Below are 22,447 nucleotides of genomic sequence, written 5' to 3'. Positions count from 1 at the left end.
TGAGCCACCCAGGTGCCCCTGTATGTTGGTTTTTTAAATTCCATTAAGATAGTTGGGTCTCCATGATCATGAAGATACTGGATATGACTGAACAAGAATTACTTCGATTTTCCATAACATTTTAAGATATTCCTGGAGCATTAAGTCATATAGCTACAGATTATTCATCACATAATTGAATCTGTGATTCTTATGTATTAAAATTGCATTAGCTTATATAAAAGAGCCTAAAAAGTAAAATGAATTTGGTGATTGATTATTATTTTGATTATTGAATATAATCCTTACTTAGTCATGATTGCCTTACTTAACTACAGTCTCTCTCTTTTTAAAGTTTTTAAAGTTTATTTATTTTTTTTACTAAGTCTATACCCAGTGCGTGGCTCGAACTCATGAACTCTGAGATCAAGAGTCACATGCTCTTCTGACTGAGCCAGTCAGGTTCCCCTCAACTATAGTCACTTAATAGGCAACTTCTTTTTATTCCCAGCACATAGCACAATATCTGGCACCTAGTAGGTGCTTCCTAAATACCAAGTCAGTGGATGTGTAAATGGAGATAGAGAACCATTCAGACTGAAATTACTCTATTTGACTCCCTGCATTATTCAAATTAATCAAAAAGTTTCTAGATGTTCTTTGTAGAGAGAAACAGTTAAACAATTCCTTTCACTTAATTTTTGTTGTTGTTGTTGTTCAACAAAAAGAATGTGAAAACCTGAGATTACTGACAACAGTAGTTAGAGAATAGCCAAAAATCTTTTTACCTGTTTTCTGGTGATTATACATCTTTTCCAGAAGTAGACAATTCAAATGCTAATCACTTAAGGGCCCAGGGACTACTTAGGACATTACCCTCTGCAGGATATGCAATGATTTCTTCGTGGTTTTGGTTACTAGGAACAGACGAGTAACCTTAGGTCATCATCAGTTCTCGGATTCAGCTTATTCTTCCACGGGTTCGGGTGAAGATCAGGTTTTAAAAGTCATCTATAAAAATTATCATATTATTATTTTTTCTCTACAGGAAGTAGAGAGAATAAGAGATGTGGAGAAATTTTGAAGTATAATTTTAAAATTTCTATCACTATTTCTAGTTCTTCCTCTTTCTTTCTCTCATAGCGGTCACCATTCAAAGTAGGTATTTACTGAATACTTGTACAAGTACAGGGGTATGTGCTAAGTGCTTTACATGCATTATCTATTTTATTTACTTATTTAAGAGAGAGAGAGCAAGAGAGAAAAAATGAGAGAGAGAGAGCGAGAGCACACATGCTGGAGCTGGGACAGAAGGGCAGAGGAAGAGGGAGAGAGTTTCAGGCTGACTCCATGCTGAATGCTGATCCCAGAGCCCAGGGAACAGAGAGTGGCTCTATCTCAGGACCATGAGGTCATGATCGGAAACCAAGGGTCTGTTGCTTAATGGACTGAACCACCCAGGGACCCCTGAAGCCTGCATTCTTTTTTTTTTTTTTTAAGATTTTATTTATTTATTTGACAGAGAGAGATCACAAGTAGGCAGAGAGAGAGGGGGGAAGCAAGCTCCCCGCTGAGCAGAGAGCCCAATGTGGGGCTCAATCCCAGGACCCTGGAATCATGACCTGAGCTGAAGGTAGAGGCTTTTAACCCACTGAGCCACCCAGGCACCCCTGAAAACTGCATTCTTGACTGCTCAGATATATGGCTTCCATGGGATGATATTAGTACCTACCTCTCCTTAGTATGTATACATTGGAAGAGAAAATTAGATGATGCCCACCATATACTTAGCAGTGTGTGTATACAGCATATAATAGAAATATATGTGTATCTAGCATATCATAGAAACTCAGTAAACATTAGTTACTGTAATAATTATTCTTTTATTAAAAATGCAGACTTTTGGGGCACCTGGGTGGCTCAGTGGGTTAAAGCCTCTGCCTTCAGCTCAGGTCATGATCCCAGGGTCCTGGGATAGAGCCCTGCATCGGGCCCTCTGCTCAGCAGGGGGCCTGCTTCCTCCTCTCCCTGCCTGCCTCTCTGCCTACTTGTGATCTCTAGCTGTCAAATAAAATCTTTAAAAAAAAAATGCAGGCTTTTTCCTTTGGAAATGCAAATGTGAAAATTAACATATACATACATGCTGAGAATTTTTGAATATAACTTAGAACTGTATAATTTGTTTCTTAACAAACTGGTTATATTGATATTTATAAGAGGGAGCTCAACTGTTGATCTTTGTATTTTGTTTTGGATTTTATTTTACACATTAATTTCTTTATTTCAGTCTTAGATTGATTCATCGCTCCTGAAAGCAGCAACATTGAAAGTATTTATTTGCTGGCATTTTGTGTCTGAGCGATCTGTTGGCCTTCCCATACCCTGAAATAGCTATCTTCTTCTTCTTCTTCTCTTTTTTTTTTTCAATTTATTAATTACAGAGTGACATTTTAAGGTATAGGGAATTTGTCTATTTTAAAATGTTGTATCCCGGGGCGCCTGGGTGACTCAGTGGGTTAAGCCTCTGCCTTCAGCTCAGGTCATGATCTCAGGGTCCTGGGATCGAGCCCCACGTCGGGCTCCGCAGGGAGCCTGCTTCCCCCTCTCTCCCTGCCTGCCTCTTTGCCTACTTGTGCTCTCATTCTCTCTCTGTCAAAAAAAAAAAATGTTGTATCCCCCCTTTTAAGACATCATCACTCAAGAGATGACAACAGCTGTTCAAGAAGCAGAAGCCACTTTATCATTGGTGACACAAGAGCAGCAGGTTTCTACCCTCGAGGTTACTGGAGAAAATGGTAAGACTGAGGAAGGAAAAGAGTCCCCTTCTGCCACATCTGGTGTCCCTGCTGTTACTCAGCTGTCGAGAAGATGGGAGCCTCTGCCCTCTACAGTTTCAATGACAGCCGTGCCGTCGTCTTCCGAAGTTACTTCTGCTCTGGAAGGTTTGTAAGGAGGGGGGACTTGGACTCAGTTTGGGGGTGGATCTTTTCTGAGTTAATGAGGAATAGAATGAGTGTGGCACCTGGCTCTGTCCCCAGGGTACACACACATTTCATCCCGAGAATGAACTGGAAAGGTGCACGAATGCTCCCTTGTTTGGAGGGATGAGGCAAAGCCTGACAGGATGAGGAGTTAGTTCTCGGGTGAAATCAGGTGGCTCAGCACTGGGGCCTGGGAAGGCCAGACCTCCTGAGAATCTCTCCTTGTTTGACAGCACTGGCTGCTAGGAGCCAGGGGGTGAAGTGAAAACAGTGAGGACCTCAGTTCAAATCCCAGCTTCGGCCCCCACTAATATTGTGGCCTCAAGCAAGTCTCATGTCTCCAGGCTTGGTTGGTGCATCTCTAAATGACACTTACCTATCTTTAGATTATTTTAAGGATTCAAAATAATGGCTACAAAGTGCTTTCCATATAGGAGCACTTCAAATACTCTTATCTTAAGGACAGCAAAATTTTTAAATCTTGGTGATCATCAGAAACACCTGAAAATTACAAAAATTATTATTATTATTATTATTTTTTATTTTAAAAGATTTTATTTATTTATTTGAGAGAGAAAGATCACAAGTAGGCAGAGAGTCAGGCAGAGAGAGAGGAGGAAGCAAGCTCCCTGCTGAGCAGAGAGCCCAATGTGGGGCTCGATCCCAGGACCCTGAGATCATGACCTGATCCGAAGGCAGCAGCTTAATCCACTGAGCCACCCAGGCGCCCCACAAAAATTATTATTATTTAAATATTGTTTTTGGCCTCATGTCTCTATCTCATTATTGGTCTAAGTCTACTTTTATTTGTTAACTGAATTATTTATTTTTTAAAAAGATCTTATTTATTTATTCGACAGAGAGAGACACAATGAGAGAGGGAAAAGAAGCAGGGGGAGTGGGAGAGGGAGAGTCAGACTTCCTGCTGAGCACGGAGCCTGACGCAGGGCTCCATCCCAGAACCCTGGGATCAAGACCTGGGCTGAAGGCAGATACTTAATGACTGAGCCATCTAGGTGCCCCTAACTGAGTTATTTTTAACAAAATAATAAATATCTCCTAACCCTGCCCCTCCAAAAGACACTCTGGGGCCTGGTTAGTAACACATAGACGTAACCCCATCCACCCTCTTCCTTCTCTGATGTTAACTGTCATCCTGAATCTTGTGTTCCTCATTTCCTTTTTTTTTTTTTTTAAAGATTTTATTTTTTTTATTTGACAGAGAGAAACACAGCGAGAGAGGGAATACAAGCAAGGGGAGTGAGAGAGGGAGAAGCAGGCTTCCCACCACGCAGGGAGCCTGATATGGGGCTCGATCCCATGACGTTGGGATCATGACCTGAGCCGAAGGCAGAGGCTTAACCCACTGAGCCACCCAGGCGCCCCTCGTTTCCTTTTATCTTAGTTTCCCCCCCTTTTATCTTAGTTTTATCATGCCTGTATTCATGCCTCAAATTATGCATTTAAATATTTTAGTAGTTTTTAATTTTATAAAAACAGTATTGTGCTGCAGATAACCTTTTGGGACTTGCTTGTTTTACTTAATAGTCTATGGCTGTGATTTACTTGCTATGAATCTTCTGTTTTGACTGCTTATAATATGACATTATGAAAATAGATCACAGTGTATTCATCTCATCTTCACCCAGTCTCTCCTAGCAATTTGCATTGAGGTCATTTCCAGGTTTGGCTTTGGTGAACATTGCTTGCTGCCGTGTACACCCTCTTATATATCCCCCATTGGACACGTGCAGGAGATTCTCTTGGTTATAATCCTAGAGCCACAGGTTTAGGTCTGAATGTTTGACTCTAGCAGGCAATGCCTCACTATTTTCCAAAGTGGTTGCACTACTGTGTGTTCCTAACGGCAATGTCTCTGAGACTCTGTGCATCTGTATCCTAGAAGCTTTAAAAAACAGATTTTCTGGCTTCACCACAAAGGGAATTCTGATTGAGGAAGTTGGGATATGTGGAAAGCATGGAGGTGAATGTCTAAAAAATTACCTCCGAGATTCTGATGATCTACCAGACCTGCAAGATAATACTATTCTAGAGTTTTTTTTATATTTGGGAAAACTTAGGGCTAAATTTGGCTGCATTGAAATTTAGCATTTTCTAGACAGATACCCTTACCCTTTCACTTGATTTTTTAAAGTTGTCTTTGGCATATATTTTAATACTTTTTTTTTTTTTTTTACTGTCTTTGGCAGCAAATCTGATAAAATTGTACAAAATTCCTAATATTGTCAATAGAGTAAATGGGAAATGAAAATTTGAAAAGGAAGTTCTGATTTGAGACAGTACAATTTCCCAGACGATAAAGTGCCTTGTCTAGCGGGATTGATGCACTATGGGAAGGGGGGAGCTGGTCTAAGTGCCAGACTTAATGTATATAAGATACTGGTTTCAGTGATCATTTCTTGCTTGAAATGCAGAAAGGCATGTATACATTTCTCCTAATGATCATCTTTGGGTAAGGTGCTATCTTTTGTGTTTGACAGACCTAATAGACACCATCACGGGGCCAAACGAGGAATTGTTCACACCAGTTTGGGGCTCTCCAGTGACTCCCCCTGGAATAATAGAGGAAGCCCCCAGCCTTTTCCCAGCGCTTCCTGATTCTGAGGCGTCTTCGGAGAGCAGAACCGTTGTCCCATCCATTAGCCATGTTAATACAGCTGTCTCATACGGCCTGGACCAACTTGAATCTGAAGGTACCCATCCTTTGAAGGGGCTCTTTTCTTGGACTGACTGATGGAGTCACTGAGCAAATGTTTTTGAGAAAAGATTAAGGAGCAATGTATTCCATCTGCAGTGTAGATCCGGGGTAAATAAACCGTGGCCGGGCCAAATCTGGCCTGCCATCTATATGACCTGCAAGTTAAGAATGATCTTTACGTTTTCAAATGATTGGGGAAAAACATTAGAAGAAGAAGAATATTTTGTGACATGTAAAAGTTAAATAAAATTCAAATTTCAGTGTTCCTAAATCAAGCTGTCTTGGGACCCAGCTGCACGTGCATTTATATCTTGTCTGTGGCTACTTTTGTGCCAGATCAGCAGAGTTGAATAGTTTTTTTTTTTTTTTTTTTGAATAGTTTTGACAGAGACTGTGCACAAAGCCCAAAACATTTATGATGTGGCCCTTTACTGAGAAAGCTTGCTGACCTCCAGTCTAGAGCAGTAGTTGTTAACTACAGGTGAACATCAGGATCACTTTGGGGAGCTTTTAAAAAAATCCTAGTGCCTGATTTCCTCCCAGGGATTCTGATTCCATTGATGTATGATGCAGTCTGACATCTACATTTTTATTTTTAAAAACTTTATTTATTTATTTGACAGAGAGGTAGAGAGCACAAACAGGGAGAGCAGCAGGCAGAGGGAAAGGGAGAAGCAGACTCCCCGCTGAGCCGAGATCCCGATGTGGGGCTCGATCTCAGGACCCAGGATCATGACCTGAGCCGAAAGTTTTAACTGACTGAGCCACCCAGGTGCCCTGCATCCACATTTTTAAAGAGTATTCAAGATGACTAAGATCTGCAGGTTCCATCAAGGATGCTGGTTTAAATGGAAACATTCGAGTTTCCCCACCAGATTTTTCTTAGGTGAAAACTTTAATGTGGATTGTATTTTCACAGCACTGCTCTGGTTGTTAGTCCTGGGATTTTGTTTTTGTTTTTTTCTTCATGAACATTTCCGCGTTAGGAAGTTGTACTATTTGGAGAGGGTCAATCTCTTCACCTGTTAAGATTGAGAAATGCATGCGAAATTATACTTTCTGAGACATTGGCTGTGAGCATGAAAGAGAGGACTGGAGCCCAGCTGCACATCCACAAACACGCAGATTGGAAATATGATGAAAGGTCATTTAAATAACTAGCATTTTGGCAGGTGGTACAGAATGTCCAGAGATTTGTGATGCTGAGTTTCTAAAATGAATCTAGAGGACAGGTAAGCTTTTGGGCACAGCATTAGCCATGGGCTTGCTGCAATAAAGACATACGATGTGCTGTTATATGATATTTTGTCTATCTAGGGAAAGGGGCTCAGCCAGTTTTGCCACAGACTCTATCTCAGGGTAATGCTGGCAGATCTCTGGCAGAGAAACATGACATTTTAGGAGTATTCTGGAGAACTCCATAGTAGAATGCTGGTTTAAGAAATGGATCAAAGCGGGGCGCCTGGGTGGCTCAGTGGGTTAAGCCTCTGCCTTTCGCTCAGGTCATGATCCCAGCGTCCTGGGATCGAGCCCCGCATCGGGCTCTCTGCTTGGCGGGGAGCCTGCTTCCTCCTCTCTCTCTCTCTCTCTCTATGCCTGCGTCTCTCCCTACTTGTGATCTCTATCTGTCAAATAAATAAATAAAATCTTTAAAAAAAAAAAAAAAAAAGAAATGGATCAAAGCAAGCTCTGAGGCTAACAGCTCTTACACTCCATGTTGAGATAAAAATGGTATGACTTTGAGATTAATCTCGTATTAGCTGTCGGCTCTCCTTGACGCCATCTGGAAAAAGCAGGTTCCCCCAAATTAACCTGAGTTAGAGATGACAGCTTTACCCGGCAGGGCTCATTAAATCAGAGAAAAAAAATATATTTGTGAGTAATCCATACTTGTGAAACTGCAATAATTTTCTAAATTTAGTAGATGATGGCAGTTGCATTGAAATATGTGAGAATTTTCTTGACTTGCTGAAGATGTCCTGGAGTTTTAGTGCTTCTTTTCTACACAATTTGACTCCAGCTTCTTTCCGAGAATGTATTTTGTCAGTTTTTGATTGAAATTACAAGCCTCATCAAAGTTTTTGAAAGACATTTTTGGTTTAAAAATATTCTTTCTGCTACACTGTTGGGCGGAAGATAAAATTTTGAATGAGCACACCTTTTCCCCTAGATCCTGGAAAGTGCCATTTATGTTTAATTAGTGTACATTATTAATGTCACAATTAATTTTATGCTGGTGTGTCTACTCCTTTGAACTATACTTATTTAAACAGATAAGCCTACTAGACTCCTGAATGTGTTGGGAACCTCCAGTTCAGTACATGTTTTTCTACCTTGCCCAGGAATGTAGGCTTTGGGGGAAGGGTTTTAATTCTATTGTAGGCTTATACCCAGAGGCAGATAATTTATTCTTACCCAGACTGTGAGTTGTGCCATGTCAAGTTACCTACCTTTCCAAGTTTTAATCTCTGTGATGAGTTGACGCATGACATACAGCTCTCCAGCTTAAGATGTGTGTTTATTTAATTATATTATTAAACTCCTCATATGTTATTTTAGTATCTTCTTTCCAACTAGAGGACAGAAGCACTTCTCCAGAGAGTGGAGTCTTTTTCTCAATGGGATATGGGCAAAACCTGCCCTTATTAGACAGCAGACAACCAAGAAGCCAAGAACCTTTGTGGAAATTTCTGAATGTTTATCCTTTATGGGATAATTAATGGCTCAAATGAACCTCACATTTGTATCTAATTGGCACCCTGTTGTCTTTGTCACCTTTACGTCTCTACAACATAATCACCAAGCATCTTAGTTTTCTAGGGCTGTCATAACAAAATACCACAAACTGGATGGCTTAAAACAACAGACATTTATTCTCATGCGGTTTTAGAGCTTGGAAGTCTGAAATCAAGGTGTGGGCAGGGCCCTGCTCCTTCCAGTGTCTCAGGAGGGGGAAATCATCCCTTGCTTCCTCCAGCTTTTTAGTGGCCTCATGAGTTCCTTTACTTGTGGCAACATAATGGCAAACCCTGCCTCCATGTTCACGGGACTGTGGTCCCTCAGTGTGTCTCTCTACCCCGATTTCTTGTAAGAACACCAGCCATTGGATTAGGACCCATCCCAATAATTTCCTCTTCACTTGATTTTATCTGCCAGTACCCCATTTTTGAAGGTCACGTTCACAAGTACAACAGGTTATATATTTTTTGGTGGGGATGCGATTCAGCCCATAACAAGGGTCTGCTTCTGAGAAGTTTGCCAGCAGGCTCTGAAGGCAGACATGGGCTCTGTCTCTGCAACACCCACTGAAGAGATGTGTACTGGGAGAGCAGGAGTTTCAGTGTGTTTTACATTTCTCCATTGCTGAAGAAAACCTGCCTTGATACGTGCATTCTGCCTCGTGCCTATTTGGGTCGGTCTTTTCCCTTGTCAGCAAAAATGCTGTGACTTTTGAAGGGATAATGGTTTCTCTGTCACCTTGCCTGATACACTTTATTTCTCTGTCCTTTTTTCTTTTAAGGGGAATGAATGTTTTCAGGGTGATAAAAAAAAATGCATTTTACTTATCTGAGGCATAACTCCACTAGGGCTGTATTCATCATCTTTGACATATAAACACGACAAAGGTGTTCTCATTTTTTTATTAGAATAGGATAATGGTAAATCAGTTGCATGTATATAACTACCACAAATGAATTTTTGGACATGATCTCTGTATAGGTTGATATCCATTTTTTTTTTTTTTTGCAAATATTAATGCCTTTCTCTGCTCCAAAATGGGAACTTAACAATGAAAATGAAAATTTGCTTGGAATTTTTTTATCTGGGTTAACTGTCTTGAATAGATTTTAACCCTAATAGCAATTGGACTAGGTCTTTCAATATTTCTTACTTAAAGAAGTTCTGCTTTCATTATTATTATTATTATTATTTTTAATTTAAAGATCCACTTATTTGAGAGAGAGCATGCATGTGCGCACATGTGCAGGCATAGGTCAGGGAGGGGCAGAGGGACTCTTCAAGCAGACTCCCTGCTGAGCGTGGAGCCCCTAGCGGGTTCCATCCTACAACCCATGAGATCGTGACCTGTGTCAAAACCAAGAATCAGTTGCTCAACTAACTGAGCTACCCAGGAGCCCCCTCTGTTTTGAATTTTAGAAATCCAATAGCCTATCTTATATTCCCAGAGAAGGTGGGCATTTATCTGTGCTGTAAAATTGTAACAATAATTCCATAGGATGGAGGGTTATTGCTTTAACAATGAAATGTTCAGAACAAATCCATTTTGGGTTTATTTGTACCAAGTACTAGGTTTCTAAATACATGCAGGAAGCAGGAGTACAAAAACAAAGATTTCTTGTGATTCAGTTTTGGCGATCCTTCCTCATACCCCCAACCTTGCTCCCTTAATGTTTGGAAGGCAATATCTGGGCCTTCCAGCTAGTGGGAGATGGGAAACTACTTGGTGCTCGTCATGGTGCTGACCAGACAGACTTGGGAACATGGTGAATTTGCTTGGATTCTCTCAAGATTGCTCTGGGTTAGCTTATTGCTCTTCTGTAAGAGAAGAAGCAATACCACTGTCCCTGGGCTGGAGGTGAATGATTGATCTGACTGATCCTATTTAATGTCTTTCTGTAGGCATAATAGGCTGAGTGTTGGGGCTGTCTAATGCAGTGCCATTATCCCAGACAGTTCCCACTTCCTCTTGTTTCCAAAGGCCCACTTATTACAGGCTTTACTGAACAAATCACAGTAATCGACTTGCTGGAGAATTACCTTTTTTTTTTTTTCTCCAAACTTAAAGTATATGTTATATGTAAACATATAACATATTACCTTTTTTAACGTATAAAGAGATGTTTAATTCTTAGTATCTGACAGGAAAGTCATGTTCAACCTTTCTTTAGCACCTTGGTTTTAAAAAAATAAGAGCAGGGGCACCTGGGTGGCTCAGTGGGTTGAGCCTCTGCCTTGGGCTCAGGTCATGATCTCAGGGTCCTGGGATTGAGTCCTGCATCGGGCTCTCTGCTCATTAGGAAGCCTGCTTCCCCCTCTCTCTCTGCCTGCCTCTCTGCCTACTTAGGATCTCTGTCTGTCAAATAAATAAATACATAAATAATCTTAAAAAAAAAAAAAAGACCAAATGTATCATTTTACTTCAGTTTTTTCTTTCCTGATAATTTTTCCCCCTTGTTTTTTGAAGACCATTTTGGTTGTCCTTATATTTAGGTTTTCAAAAACTGCATTTTTGACATAATTTCCCAGCCAGGGATCACACATAGTGCAGAAAGCTGTCATTGCCGTGTCATTTGTTGTTTAACCTATTTTGGTGACACCCTTTCCTGCCTTTGTGAGTGTGTGTGTGTGAGTGTGTGTGTGTCTGTGTGTTTAATTTCATAGATGTTTTCTACAATCCTCTGAGAACATTTCCATTATATATTTGCAGCACCTTTTCCTTTCTTCTCTGAAGAAATAGCAATGTTCTCTCTCCTTTCTTATTTGGAATTCTCAGTTCCCTCCGTCCTAGTTCTCTCTGCAGATAACAGGAATTTCAGAAGAAAGTCATGTTGGAAAAGTAGGCCTTCCTTTGGATGATTGAGTGAGACTTCCAGCAGTGTGGCGGCCTCGTAGTGTTGCTATTGAAGTCAAGATGCTTTATTTTTTTATCGGTCAATCAGAAATGAATTGGGAAATGCATTCTTTAAGTGGTGTTGTGGAAAAGTCTCAGAGATGGTTTTCTTTAATAGCTCCATTGAGGAAACGTAAAAACATGTGTAGAGTTTATGAGAGAAGTGTTTGCTCTTTACACACTTTATTCACAAAATTAGTGTCTTCTGGTATGCAGTCCTTTTCAGAGAGTATTTTCCTATTATTCTCTCACTTCTCATGTAACTTTTCAACTCAGAAGGCAGCTAGGATGGATCGCTGAGACAGAGTATTCAAAATCTCATCTTGAGGGCATAACTGTGAACCCGTTTATGTGGTACTGCTCAGTGGAATATAATAGGAAAGATAAAATAAGGAATAAATTTGAACTGTTGTCCACTGTTACTTGTAGAAACTGCAGTATGAGGTTAAGGATGTTCACTCTAATTGTGTTAAGAAGGGGTACAGGTTTTCGCCTTTGTTCTTGGAAATGCTTTGAATTTCATTTTGCCTCAGCAACAGAGCCACTTAAATGATATACAGATTGGAAGATGAGAAAAAGAACACGGGAAACATCTAATACCATTGCCAAGTATGTTAGGGAAGGATGATCTTTTTTTTTTTTTTTTAACTTGTTTTTATCTTAGCATCATCTTCACATATATTAGATGACAGAGAATTGCTGGTGATTTCAGTTATCGATTGCCTCTTACAGTAAGTCATCTTGTTGTCTTGTCCTGAAGTCCTCCTACTTTCTCTGGCATTTATAATAGATCTCTGTTCTTAAGTACCAATATGTTAGTAAATTACTTAGCACTCAGAATGGTCATCCCATGTTTGCTACTAATGCTAACATAACCAGTGGTATTTTAGAAATATTTGAAATCAATATTATGATTTATTACCCTAAAGCTTTGCTTACAAATTCTAGGATGTTTTTTCTTTAAAAAAATTTTTTTTTAAAGATTTTATTTATTTATTTGACAGAGAGAGCGCACAAGTAGGCAGAGAGGCAGGCAGAGAGAGAAGAGGAAGCAGGTTCCCCGCCAAGCAGAGAGCCTGATGCGGGGCTTGCTCCTAGGACTCTGAGATCATGACCTGAGTCGAAGGCAGAGGCTTAACCCACTGAGCCACCCAGGCACACCAGCTTTTTTCTTTTTTCTTTTTTTTAAAGATTTTATTTATTTATTTGACAGACAAAGATCACAAGTAGGCAGAGAGGCAGGCAGAGAGAGAGATGGGGGGAAGCAGGCTCCCCACTGAGCAGAGAGCCTAACGCGGGGCTCAGTTGCAGGACCCTGAGATCATGACCTGAGCCGAAGACAGAGGCTCAACCCACTGATCCACCCAGGTGCCCCTCTAGTATGTTTTCTTATCACAAATAATTCATTTATTGGTATAATCACAGTTAAGCAAAAATTATTCTAGAACCGACTCCCCCCCCCCTTTTTTTTGGAAGCTTTTGTTGCCCAGCACTAGAAAGTAGAACGTTAGTACTACTTAGTAAAGCTCAATGTTAGACATACGTGAAATTTTACATGATGGCTCAGCATGACAGAAGGATTTAGCCTTATGTATATTCAGAGGTTTTTTCCCGTTCATTTATGTGCACATTTGACAAGTATTTGTTTGGTGATTCAGATAATAAAAAAGAAATGGGAGTGGATCTTGAATAAATATTAGTAGAAGAGTTAAGACAGATACATAAATAACAGAAATACAATGGAGAAGGTGGGAAAGTGTCACACAATGAATTACGAAAAAAAGGACTCTGAGAATTAGGAATGAGAGTTTAGCCCCAGCTTAGGGAAATAAGGAATTAATACTTATGCTGTGAGTCTCGTGTGTGTGTGTGTGTGTGTGTGTGTTTGTGTGTAGGTGTATAAATTTGTGTACATATATATACTCATTGTTCTATTGATATTTATAAAAAAATAAGTGATGACCAACCCAAAACTATGGAAAACATTCCAAAGGGTGGGGGATAGATACCACAAACGCCACACTAGCAATCCGTTTACAGACATGTAATCAAGCATAGTTTTCTAATTTAGCTTATTGGTTAGATGAATTATTTCTTAAGAATAGAATGTTTTATAATTTTTTTAAAAAGATTTATTTATTTGAGAGAGAGAGAGCACGAGACGGGGGAGAGGGGCAGGAGAGGGAGAGAAGCAGACCCCCTGCTGAGCCTGACAACCCTGAGATCATGACCTGACCCGAAATCAGGAGTCCGAAGCTTAACTGACTGAGCCACCCAGGTGCCTCAAGAATAGTTTTTAATAATGGAAGCAACTGCTTTTCAATGTACAGGAGGCAACAAGGGGGCTCTGTCTCAGGCTAGCAAATACTTGGTTTACAGGAAACTGCAGCGTGTCTCTCTTGAGGAAGAAGCTCAGAACCCAGGCAAATGGATTGGTTCCAAGGGATTCATCGGGGCTCCTGCTCCGCTGTTGTGAATCCTTGTGAGAACTGGTCCAGACAGGGCTTTTCACGTGTGGTGGTTTTATGCAGTTGTGGAAGCAAATGTGTGGCTTAAAACCACGTAACAGGCTGTGAATATTTCAACGGCATTTTAGATGTTTGCAGAAAATTAAGGTGCTTTAAAAAGGCATGCCTTTTCAGTATGAAGCTAGACATAAATATCCTTTTACTGGTGCAAATATGATAATTTTTTTTTGCGTTGGAGCACAAACAATCACAAATCTTAACAATGTATAAAATAACATAAGGATATTATCAACTGTACTTTATCAGGCTGTATTCGTAACCATGATGTTGTTTTGGCATCAGACTACCTCTTATGACTTAAATGCATACATAACCCCAAAGGGAAAGATTAGAATAAAAACATAATGCATCAATTTGACTGGCCTTAGAAGATTTTAAGAATGTTCACCCTTGGAAACATTGCATTTGTCTTGAAAGATTTACATTGATTATGCCTGAATTTACCAGGCCCTTTTATCTTCAGCCGTACTACTGCCTCTCCTTCTACATTGTTCTCCAAACAAGATATTCTATGGAAATGTCTTCTATTAAAATTGTGTAAAGAATCTCTAATGTTTTATTATAAGAAGGAAATTCCCTTCGTGGGCAGAGGGCCCAACACTCTCAATTTCCTCAGGCTATCTGCTTCACGTGTTCTCTGAGGGGTCCTATATCCTATTAAAACTCTAGCTGGAGCATAAGTGAAATCCCTCTCTCTTGTTCCAGTTAAAATGAGCAGAAATTCTAAAAAAATACTTGACTCCAACCTAAGGGAACACAAAGCAAATAAGCCAAGAAAATAAAAGGAACACAAAGTGAACTAGACTCACAACATACAGATTTCTCTGATCTGACCTTAGCTAATAAGCTCTCAGGGGTCCCAAACTCTGACCCATTCATTCCACTCTCTGAGGTTTTTTATATTCTTTACCCAAAGTGTTAGAATAGTTTTCAAGCACCTTGTTTGACTTTCTGGCTACTCAGCTCTTGCCTTGTATCCTATACAGAGTGTAACTGCTTTTTTGTCTTTCTCATCCCTGCCCCGACATGGAAGAGCCAAGACTAAGATATAAATTTCCTTTAGGGCCCATCACCAAGTAGGGAATCCCCAATCCCACATACATATTATCAGCCCTGCTTTGCAGGTTGAAGGGTACACTTTTAATCCCTAGGCAACTGACAGCCAGACAACCATCATGATTGACCTCATCCCACCCGTAAGAGAAACATCCCATCTCTGTTAAAAGCATGGCATGATTCATGTCTAGGCAGTAGAACACTGTTCTCACTATAAAAGAAACCTACCTGTATGAAAATGGGCTCTCTGTTGCATTTTGTAATCAGTAATAGTTAGTGCCATGCTACTCGAGAAACAGAAGGCTATGAAGTTAGAGTAAAAAGAGGACAAGAAGGAGATATCGAAACAGCTCAGCTCAAAATCATCCTCCATTATGGAGCATCTCAGACCATCCGGCCTCTACTGCGGAGCAGTATAGACTCGTGGAAAATAGCTCTGGTTCTGGACTACATGGATATACCTCTGTTCAGGTCTTAGCTCCACCATGAACCAGCACTGTGATCTTGACCAAACTGTTTAATGTCTTTTGGCTTCCGTTTTCCTCTCTGGGCAAAGCAGGGCTATCGATGTTCCTTTCTCCTCTTGTAAGAATAAAATGAGATCTTTCATGGAGTAAATGCTTGCATGACCTGGAGTAAATGCATAACAAATATGAATATTTTACATCATTTATCAATTAAAATTAGGTGTCATTTACCATTTACTACTATGTATGAATTGTTATAATGAAATAGTCACATCTTTTCCATGTAGCCTTGGGTCAGGGGCCAGGTGGACAATGTAAGTGCCTAAGACAGTAGGGAGTGGTGAGCGTGGTACAGTAGAGAGCACGTGCTCACTCTGATCCGGACAGATCTTGTTCATATTGTTGCCAGGGGTATTGTGAGCCCATGATGCCAGATCTTTGGAAGTTTTTCAGGATAAGCTGAAAAATCTTGATTTTCATGGGGAATACTGATGTTCCAAGTGTTGGCATACGATCCCCAAGTTTACCTATCCCATTTCATTTTTATTAGTAAGCACACCCAAAAAGAGTCTGTCTTCCCAGTAATAGACCATCAGTTTCTGCTCTTAAGTGAGGTCTCCAGGTGGGCAGGGTCAGATCTTTCTGTCTTGTATCTGCATTGGCCTGTAGTTACCAAGTACTGGGGAAATGATGAATGATGGAGTGTATGGTTTTAGGTCCATTATCTTGTTTAATGGATAGTTTTGCTACTTGACTTGTCCTGCTCGTTAACCCTTTAAATCCAGTGCTTATTTTGGGCCGAAGTTGAACACTTTTTATGTGAATGAAGATGTGGTTGCCCGTCACATTCTGAACATTGAAATTTAGTGGGGATTTGCTTAGATTTCTTGCATGCCGTTGTGGGGTTGAACGTTATTTCATTGTTTTCGTTGGAATGCATACCAACATCTGCAGGTAACAGGGAACACAGTAAACTTAATTGATCCTTTAAATCCATTTTGGAAAGGCAGAGCTGGAATATTCCAGTTCTTAAATTCTCTGGGATTCAATTCATTATTAAGCCTAATAGAAATATTACATATAAATACCATTATGTATCCAGCATTACATGATACAATGTGAAAGCATTTCATTGGCAGGAAGAGTCAAGATTTTAGAAATATAAGAGAATTCTACAAATTTTGAGTCAGCTTAACATTGTGAACTGTTGAATTCGGTGGACATTATTTCAGAAGCTTCTGGGGTTCCTCCACCCCTTACGATACCAGAGAGCCATCTGCTGGAGAATTGTTTCATATCCTCAAAACCAGTTTAATTTTTTTCTTTTCTGGCTTTTCAGTTTTGATTGCCCAAGTTAAAGAAAAAAGTCTGGAAAATAAAAGCAGTGCTATCCCCAATGCTTCAGTCTCTCTTTAAGTGTGGAAACCGTTTGGCTACAGTGGTTTTTTTTTTTTTTTTTTTAAAGATTTTATTTATTTATTTGTCAGAGAGAGAGAGAGAGAGAGCAAGCACAGGCAGACAGAGTGGCAGGCAGAGGCAGAGGGAGAAGCAGGCTCCTTGCTGGGCAAGGAGCCCGATGTGGGACTCGATCCCAGGACGCTGGGATCATGACCTGAGCCGAAGGCAGCCGCTTAACCAACTGAGCCACCCAGGCGTCCCGCTACAGTGGTTTTTGATGATATTTGTATGGAGGTTGCCAGGAAAACACATGCCAACAAATGTTTCCTCCGTGGGGCTCCTTCTACAACCGGGAGATCATGACCTGAGCTGAAACCAAGAGTCTGACATCCAACCAACCTAGCCATCCAAGTGCCCCCAAATGTTTCTTCTTTTAGAAATCTGCCATGGGGATGTGTCGGAACTACTCCCGTTAAGGAGGAAGTGGGAGAGAGACTAATATGTACTCAGCATCTGCCCAGCCAAGCCACCCTGTTTTTTTTTTCCCCAATGGTATTCTTTCTCTTTTCTCATGTGCCCTAATTTGTTTACCTTAGATTTAATTTTAAACTTTGTAAAGGAAAGAAAAGGGCCACTGAAAAGAGAAGCTTGACACTTTAAACAAAAAGTGACAATTCACATTGATGATTGCTGTTCCAAAGAGGCAGAACGTACAGGTGAGATCCTCTTCTTCCTGTAAATCAAGGAGAGACATGTTGCTGGGACGCCTGGGTGGCTCAGTCGGTTAAGAATCTGCCTTTGGCTCAGCTCAAGATCCTGGAGTCCCGGGATGGAGTTCCACATCAGGCCTGTGCTTAGCTGCAGAGCCTGCTTCTCCCTTTCCCTCTGCTGCTCTATTTCTGTCAAATAAGTAAATAAGATCTTAAAAAAAACAAAAATCAAAGATGGGTTATACTGGGTACGAGTATTACTATTGGAAGTCTTCCTCCGTTATTGGGACAATGTGTTCTCAGCCAAGTTTCCCTTCATTAGTAATACTCTGGGAGTGCTAGCTACATCTTTAGCTTCTGAAATCTAAAAATGTCTAAACTGTGATAAAAATGGAATGAGAGAAACGGAAGACCTTGGGTGGGAGCTGCTTATTAAATTAATGGCAACTGGACTTTGTAGCAGAGTTAGGTGATTCAGGCCATGACCTTGGGGTAAATTTTCTCCCATACATCCTATCTGATTTCATTGGGAGTTAACCCTCGGCTCTGGTCTCAAACTAAATTTGAACTTTTGATTTTGGTAAACTTAGGCAGAAATTTTGCAACAAATAAAACAGACCTGACCTAGAGAGCCAAAAATTCTGGATTTAATAAATCTGTCTGAGGTTCTGCTATGATATTTAAGTACTCTAGGCCATTTTGTCAGGAGCTATGTAGGCTGTAGGCAAAGCAAAATTTATCAGACTTGGTTTCCATTTCGCTAACAGCGTAAGCTTGGAGGATAATGCCTGCAAAGTGTTTTGAGTTCCTCAGAAGAAAAGCCGCATGTGAGTTCCAAGTATTGTTATGGGTCATAAAACAGCCATTGCGGGACTGTGTCAGAGAGTGGCCAGACAGGTGAAACTGGCTTAGAGAGGATACTGTCTAGACTGATCTTTTTGTGTCCCTGCTACCTGCTACAGGACATTCTCTCTGGAAGCTGTGGACACACTCCTCAGTATCACCAGGCATCCCTTCACCACATGGCACTTAACCTGACATCTCTGTTTCAGGCTGTGCAGTTTTCATGGTCCAGTTTGAGTTCCCCTCAAGCCCAGCAATGAGATATCGAGCCATGTCTGCCTCCCTGTTGCACACTGAACTCTCTACTCTCCAAACACCTTTGTTCGTTTTTTTGGCTGACACCTGCCAGGTTTTCACAGTTGTTAGGTGTCAGAATTCTTGACAGTGGACACGCCAGCAAGTGACTTGATCTTATTGAGGATACCATGAAAAAAACCCTTTAGGTCCATTGCAAGGAACCTTCGTCGGTGCCAGAGCGTGCATCCTGAATTCCATAGGACACCCTGAGCTGATGCTGCTTTGGCAAGAGGGAGGGGAAGTTTATACAACGTGTATCACATGCTGGGGCGGGAGGCAGGAACAGTGTGAAGTCGGGGGGGGGTGGGGGAGGATTTTGTCTGTCATTGGAGGCCGTTACTCAGAAACCATCATGACTTCCCCTTTGATTGCTGTTAGTGTCACTGCGATTACTTGGTATCATGAAATGATCAGTGTCGAGTGCCTAGGAGATAAGGAAGCGTACGTTACCAGAATGGACTTTCCATTCCAGGTGACACAACCAAAAGAAATTTTGAGGCTGAACGCTGTAAACCTTCCTCATGTGGACTGCAGTGTTTTGTCAGGGATTCTCAGGACAGATAGAACTTTAAGTCTTTGATTCCTATTACTTGGTATCTGTTATATTTGATAAACCAAGAGCAATTGCTTCTTTTTAGAGGCTCATTTTTTTTCTTTTTCTCTGTTGTTTGAATATGGAATAATTGTGTGTGTGAGTGTGTTTGACATTGATCCACATGCTTATTTGGATTCAAATAAGCAAAAATAAAATTTGGGGTTTAATAGAGTTACAAAATTCAGAAAACCCTATAACCTTTAAATAAAACCCAGTAGTGTTATTTGAGTGAGTTCTTCCTTTTTAGTTCTTTGGATCAGGGATCCTGTTACCGTTTTTGGCACCGTTTTCTTTGTTGAACGTTTATTTCATGTCATTGCCCTTTGTATTCAGAGCTGTTCATGACACCACTGTCACTCTTGGGTGTGACTCGTTGAAAGACTGGCCAAAATAGAGATGACTTTCTCTTTAGTTTTTATGAATGGGAAATGAGTGCGTACAACTCTGGTTTGTTTTGCATCTGTTGTTCTTTTTTTTTTTTTTTTTTTAAATTTCATTTGATTTCAGTTTAGTTAACCTATAGTGTATGATTACTTTCAGGGGTAGAACTTAATGATTCATTGGTTGCATATAACACCCAATGCTCATTCCATCAAATGCCTTCTGTACCTGTTGTTCTCACGTGTTGCCCTTGTACTTGCTGCAAGATTATTTGGAGGAATGCATTACTAATTGTTTATTAATTGTTACTCCGTGTTTCTTTAGATCTAGGCACTTGTTAAAAACCTGGATCTAGCTCGTTGCTTGTGCATTCATTCACCTGTCCATCCACTCACCAAATACTTCTTGAGAACTGCTGATGGCCAAGCCCTGTGCTTGTCATTGGTGATAAAACACAGGACAAGACCATCCTTCCTTTATCCAGTAGTTTCCTACCTTTTTGGGTCAAACTGCAATCACATACAGTATTTTGGTAGTATTTGGAAAGGTGATCATTTTTTGTTGTTGTTGTTGTTACTGATCTGGAAGAGCAGTCATTGTTCCACAGAAAATTGCAGCAGGGTTCCGGTGACATCCTGCTAAAGATATTTAACAGCTACAGAATGATTGTAGGCTCCTACAAAATCAGAACATTTGCTGGTTGACAAAGGTAATGAGGTAGTAAGGCTATAAAGGGAAATCTCACTCCAGTAAAACTTGTTTTCCTCCTGTCTTCTCTGCACAGTTCCTGAAATTTCCTTTTTCTAGAGCTGTCTCCTTAGGCTTGTGATATAATTCCTCCAGTACAAAAAGTGACAAAATAGTAAACCCTTTAAGTTCCTTTGTGCTGAAGGGTGGCATTGGTGGGTACGAGGGGAAGGTTTTCCTCTCTTATCCGCCATGACAGTCAGGGCCCTTCTTTCCTTCTAGGATAAATTGTATACTACTCCATAGGGCGTTTCTTGAGATAATATTCCACCAAGAGAATACTTTGAAATGGAGTAAACATCTCATATTGGGCATTTCAGGACAGGGAGGTGGAGAAAGAAGTCTCCATCAGAGCGGGTGAGTGGGGGAGAGATGATGAGACATGTTGATGTAAGCAATGTCATTCTATTCACATCATGAAGGTAGTGATCATTTTGTTGGCCCAGGCTTGCTTACATGCAGCCTGACTTTTTGAGGTCCTCTTCATTATTTTTATAGCTCTGTGCCTTATTTTTTTCCTGACTTTATTGAGGTATAATTGGTAAATAATATTATAAGATATTTAGAGTATACATTATGGTGATTTGATATGCATGTAACATTGTAAAATGATTCCCACCGGGGCACCTGGGTGGCTCAGTGGGTTAAAGCCTCTGCCTTCGGCTCAGGTCATGATCCCAGAGTCCTGGGATCGAGCCCTGCATCGGGCTTTCTGCTCCACAGAGAGCCTGCTTCCTCCTCTCTCTCTGCCTGCCTCTCTGCCTACTTGTGATTTCTCTCTGTCAACTAAATAAAATATTAAAAAAAAATAAAATGATTCCCACCATTGGATTAATTAACACAGCCATCACCTCACATTTTTACTTTTTTTGTGTGAGGACATTTAAGTGTTACTCTCTGAGCAAATTTCAGTGATACAATACAGTGTCATCAACTATAGTCGTCATGTTATACCTTAGATCTTTAGACCTTATTCATTTAAGAGTGAACAGTTTGTACCCTTTGACCAGTCTTCCCCTGTTTTCCCCACTCTCTAGCCCCGGGCATACACTTTTCTACTTTCTGTGTGTATGAGTTAGACCTTTTTTTTTTTTGTTTCTTTGTTTTAATTTAGATTACACCTATAAGTAATAAACCGTGTAGTATTTGTCTGTTTCTTACTTTTTTCACTCAGCATAATGTCCTTTGGTTTCATTCATGTGGCAAATGTAGGATTTCCTTCTTTTTCGAGGTCAAATAATATTCTGCTGTATGTATATCACATCATCTTCATCCATTCATCTGTCGGTGGACATGTAGGTTGTTTCCATACCTTGGCTGTCATGAATTATGTGGTTAAGAACCCCAGAGTAGGGGCGCCTGGGTGGCTCAGTGGTTTAAGCTGCTGCCTTCGGCTCGGGTCATGATCTCAGAGTCCTGGGATCGAGTCCCACATCGGGCTCTCTGCTCAGCAGGAAGCCTGCTTCCCTCTCGCTCTCTCTGTCTGCCTCTCTGCCTACTTATGATCTCTCTCTGTCAAATAAATAAATAAAATCTTTAAAAAAAAAAAAAAAAAAAAAAAAAAAGAACCCCAGAGTACAGATGCCTCTTTGGGATATGATACTGTTTCCTTTGGATATATATATACCCAGAAGTGGCATTGCTGGGTCATATAGCTCTATCCTTTAAGGAGAAGAAGTTAACTAAGCTTATTGAGGGTCAGGTAGAAGTTGTCCTTGGTGAGTGCTAGTGGTCAGTGGTCAACAGTTCAGTGGTGAGAGCTGAACACTCAGGACTTTGCCTTTGTGTACCTAGGGGAGCAGCCTCATATTGTCACAATCATTCCATCAAGTGCAACCCTTTTAGGTGTGTGGAAAGAAAAGGCAGCTAAAAGGGATTTTATAATGCTTTAAAAATAAAGAAATGTTCTTTTTTAGCCTGTGGCCCATTTTTTGTCTACAGGAGGAAGATCAGCAAAGCCATCGGATAGTTGTGATGATCCCTATAGTTTTCTCCAAATTCCAATGACCCCATGCTTTTTCTCTGTCAACTTCTTTCTCAGGTTCTCTTTAATCAGAGTCCCTGGTCCATCTTTATTTCCCTTGAGATTTGTTGAGATATTGTTTTACTTTACC

At 40.5% G+C, this 22,447-nt stretch overlaps 1 protein-coding gene across 1 annotated transcript in view; it reads left to right on the top strand.

Moving 5' to 3' along the window:
* Nucleotides 1-22,447, top strand: part of ARMH4 (armadillo like helical domain containing 4) — a 125,124-nt gene that overhangs the window by 10,910 nt on the left and 91,767 nt on the right. Inside the window, exons 3-4 of the mRNA XM_046009572.1 lie at nt 2,667-2,921; nt 5,462-5,674. Coding sequence (XP_045865528.1) covers nt 2,667-2,921; nt 5,462-5,674 — 468 coding nt within the window. The remainder of the gene's footprint in view (nt 1-2,666; nt 2,922-5,461; nt 5,675-22,447) is intronic.

The sequence above is a fragment of the Meles meles genome, chromosome 6 (assembly GCF_922984935.1).
Source record: "Meles meles chromosome 6, mMelMel3.1 paternal haplotype, whole genome shotgun sequence".
NCBI lineage: Eukaryota > Metazoa > Chordata > Mammalia > Carnivora > Mustelidae > Meles > Meles meles.
Note: the sequence above shows the minus strand (reverse complement) of the source record. Positions and strands in the feature narration are given on the sequence as shown.